Source organism: Phyllostomus discolor, chromosome X, assembly GCF_004126475.2.
Source record: "Phyllostomus discolor isolate MPI-MPIP mPhyDis1 chromosome X, mPhyDis1.pri.v3, whole genome shotgun sequence".
NCBI lineage: Eukaryota > Metazoa > Chordata > Mammalia > Chiroptera > Phyllostomidae > Phyllostomus > Phyllostomus discolor.
The window spans coordinates 55940110-55943968 of record NC_050198.1 but is presented as its reverse complement, the minus strand read 5'-3'; the positions used below and the strand labels follow the sequence as shown (position 1 = coordinate 55943968).

At 49.2% G+C, this 3859-nt stretch overlaps 1 protein-coding gene across 1 annotated transcript; it reads left to right on the top strand.

Moving 5' to 3' along the window:
- The first annotated feature begins 1284 nt into the window (after positions 1–1284).
- LOC114505540 (endogenous retrovirus group FC1 Env polyprotein) lies at positions 1285–2922 on the top strand. Its single transcript, XM_028523399.1, has one exon. It carries the CDS (start codon positions 1285–1287, stop codon positions 2920–2922), a length of 1638 nt encoding a protein of 545 aa, XP_028379200.1.
- The last annotated feature ends 937 nt before the right edge of the window (positions 2923–3859 follow it).

Here is a 3859-nt window from a genome sequence, read left to right as displayed (position 1 = left end):
GGTGGCGCAGGTGGTCCAGAATTGTCACACCCTGACCCATCTAGGGAAAACAGCCCTAGAAAACCTGCTCCGAAGGTATCTATACATATCCAACCTCACCGCACTATGTGCCAATGTTTCAGCCAGATGTGTAACTTGCGCAAAGAACAATGCTGCAGGAAACAATTGGGTCCCGCCAGGAATACAGTACCAGGGAACTCAACCCCCGGAAGACCTGCAGATGGATTTCACTGAAGTCAAACCAAGCTGGGGATATAAGTACTTGCTTGTCCTCATATGCACCTTCTCAGGTTGGGTCAAAGCTTTCCCAGCCAGGACTGAAAGAGCCAAAGAGGTAGCCAGAGTTCTACTAAGAGAAATAATTCCCCAATATGGACTACCTCTAAGCCTAGGAAGTGACAATGGACCAGCTTTCATTTCCCAGGTGGTGCAGGATTTACTTAACAAGACTGCTAAATATAAGGTGGAAGTTGCACACTGCATACCGGCCCCAGAGTTTGGGGAAAGTGGAAAAAACGAATAGAACACTGAAAGAAACTTTGGCAAAACTCTGCCAAGAGACCGGGCTGCCCTGGACAGACTTGTTTCCAATAGCCCTGCTCCGAGTTAGGAGTACCCCAAATCTGGCAGGGTATACCCCCTATGAGTTAGTATACGTAAGGCCCACTCCCATAGTGAGAATAACAGGACCTAGCAATTTACCAGTACAAGGGGAGATAGGACAAAGAAGGTACTTAGAACAGCTAGGAAAGGCCTTAGACCAGATAGGAGAAGCCCAATTAGGGTTTGAACCTAAACCCCGAGGGGGGCCAGCACATCCACACCGTCCAGGGCAGTATGTATGGGTAAAAGACTGGAAAAAGAGGCCTCTCTAACCTGTGTGGACAGGCCCTCATTTGGTACTTTTAACTACCCCTACTGCCCTTAAGGTCACAGGAATCACGCCGTGGATCCACCATTCTCAGGTGAAGGCAGTGGCTGGGCCAGGAGGACCAGGAGAAGAAGCCGCCGAGTAGCGGGTGCCGGCCTTGAAGCTGCGACGACGGAAGGAGACTTCAGGAGCCCAGGACGTCTGGGAGGTTACAGCCTGACACCAAGATTATGGACAAATGCCCAGCTGAGTTCCTAGCCTCTATGGCCTTGGCAGCAGGAATCTTCAGGATAATACTGGTCTCTGTAACTCCTAAAGACTGGGGACTCATTGAAAATTCTCTTTTGGCTGCCACATATTTCTGTGTGATTTCCATTTTTGTATATCTAAACTGTTTCTTTTAGCAGATAGCCATGAGCAGAATTTTAGAAATATTATTTTGCACCCAAGTTTTATCTGGATTAGCTCTAAAGCAGCCATATGTCTGGAGATTCTATGCTAGGGAAACCTATGAAAAAGGCAATAATGTCATAACCCATACCGTGGGAGTCGTGACCTGTCCCAACTCAGGCTGCAGAGGACTCATGACTTTCACCATCAAAACCGCTGACCTCGAGTCCCTAAAAAGATGGTGGGGTCTATCCCCTGCTCTCCGCTTGCTAAAGGATCAGACAGAAGATTATTGCAAAAGGTGGGGAGACACTTATGGAGGATGTCCATACAACAGTTGTCGGTTTCACTCTGCAACTATATGGGACCAGATTTTTCCAATACAGGACCCTAATGACAAAGAATGGGAAAGAGGAGTAAAAGGGAAAATTCATGTAAATATCTGGCATAGTGGGCCGGTTGGAGACGTGTTTATTGTAAAGGTCAGAAAAGCACAAAACCCTGCCCTAAATACCATCTATCACATCCAGTCAGTCATAGGAGATCAAGAAAAGACACTAACTAGAAACTTGGAAGGTCAAAAAGCAGTAGGTCCTTTCTCTTGGATAAAACTAATACAGCAGGGGGCGCAGCTACTTAATCTAATCAGTCCAGGCAGTTACAATGACTGTTTCTTGTGTGCATATCTTAACAGGCCACCACTGACTGCAGTTCCACTTCAACAACCCCTCACTGTTTCCAAAGCTCAGGTCCCAGAACCCTTTTCTCTCCAAGGTGTTCCTCTATTCCAGGACTCATCCATCGGAGCACTTAAGTGCTACGGACCACCTGGTTCCTGCAATCAGACGTTGCCATCCTCCGGATCCATCACCAGCCCGCCAGGAACTTTCTTTTGCTGTAAGCGGACTCTCTACCGGTCGGTAAATCATACCATCCTAGCCCCTTGCTATCTCGTGGCCTTAGCCCCCCAGCTCATCTTGTATCAACCGGGCGAGTTGAGTACGCTGCTTGCCCAAGAACGTCAGAAGCGAGCAGTCCTCCTCCCCTTGATGGTCGGGTTAAGTTTCGCCACTTTAATCATCGGAACGGGACCGGGGAGTTCAGGACTAGCAGTCAGCCTCCAATCCACCAAGGAGCTCCGGGAAGAGTTAAATCAGGCCATGGATGCCTCAGCACTATCTATGGCCTTATTGCAGAGGCAAATAACTTCCCTAGCTTGGGTAGCCCAACAAAATCGGTGGGCACTAGACTTACTCACCGAAGAGACGGGGAGAACTTGTCTTCTCCTACAGGAAGACTGCTGTTACTACGTCAACAAAAGTAGAATAGTAGAGGAAAATATTGGCAAACTAAAGGACATTCACCGGAGATTGGGGAGCACGAGCTCCCCCACCGAAACCCACTCCTGGTGGCAATCAATCCTTTTTCCTATTTTGGCCCCTATTTTAGGCCCTCTTGTCATCCTCTTTCTTGCATTAACTATAGGACCCTGTTTACTGAGCACGGTAGTGCAACAGATAGAAGCAACAGTGACCCAACAAGCTGCTGCCAAGATCCTTTCTCTCCAGAGACACCACTACTGGAGATTACGGCCAACTCAAATGGAGAGTGAATATGCGGACTACGACACTGATGCTAGAACAGACACCAGTGCTGTTTAGCATCAAAGGGGGGAATGTGGCAGGGAAAGACAACCCCATGATAAGCTTCTGTGCTCTGCAGTTTCATTGATAAGCAGTGCTCTCTGTAACACCTGCAAAAATTCACAGTGCCTTGTTTTTTTGTCTTCCATATATGGTAATCAGACCTGACTCCCTAACTCCTAACTCCCTAACCCCTCCGCTTCTGGCTTCTGTAACTTTGCTTTGCCACGTAGGCAGGAAGCCCGGGGCTATTTAAACCCTGGGAGATCAAAGCTTATTGCTCAGGATTTGGGTAGTTAACCCCTCTGAGCCCGCATGTAATAAAGGTTTGTGCCTCGCCATCTTCCCCACGTGTGTGACTTATTTTCCGCAACAGCTGGAGGAATTGTGAACCCCTTCCTCTGTGCAGGGGAGAAAAACTTGTAATTGGCGGAGGAACAGAGCAAGGAGCATAGTATATCGAAATATTTATGAAAACAGGACATCAAAAATTATAGCGGACATTGAAAAACCTGATGGTAAGGAGACTGCTTCAGGAAACAGGGACCCAGGGATCAGTGCAGGGACCAGGAGGGTCGCTGCCCCCAGGCCCGGTGCTCCCAGGTCTGCCTCAAGGTACCCAGGAGAGCAGAGTTGCTGCTACCTCCCCGGACAACAGGGGTTGAGCAACACCAAGGGAGACCTTGTTGCTTGAAGGCACAGAGAGGGAAGTTGGACTGGCAGACAGTCTCACAGGGTTTCTGGGACCCAAACATAGCCCTGGGAGGGGTGAGTGTCCCCAGCCAGCATGACCAGAGGCGACCTGGACATGCACCTGCGGCCCCAGACTGGTGGGAGTGTTGATCTGTGGAAAACACAGACCTCGCTGCTCTGAATAAGGAAAGGGTGCGGGGGTTCGTGGGTTTCTGGAGCCTGTGGTAGTGAACTCCGGGAAGCAAGCGCCCCTTCGGGTTTC

Coding starts and splice junctions, on each gene's coding strand:
- LOC114505540 (XM_028523399.1), top strand. CDS start 1,285: ATGAGCAGAATTTTAGAAATATTATTTTGCACCCAAGTTTTATCTGGA.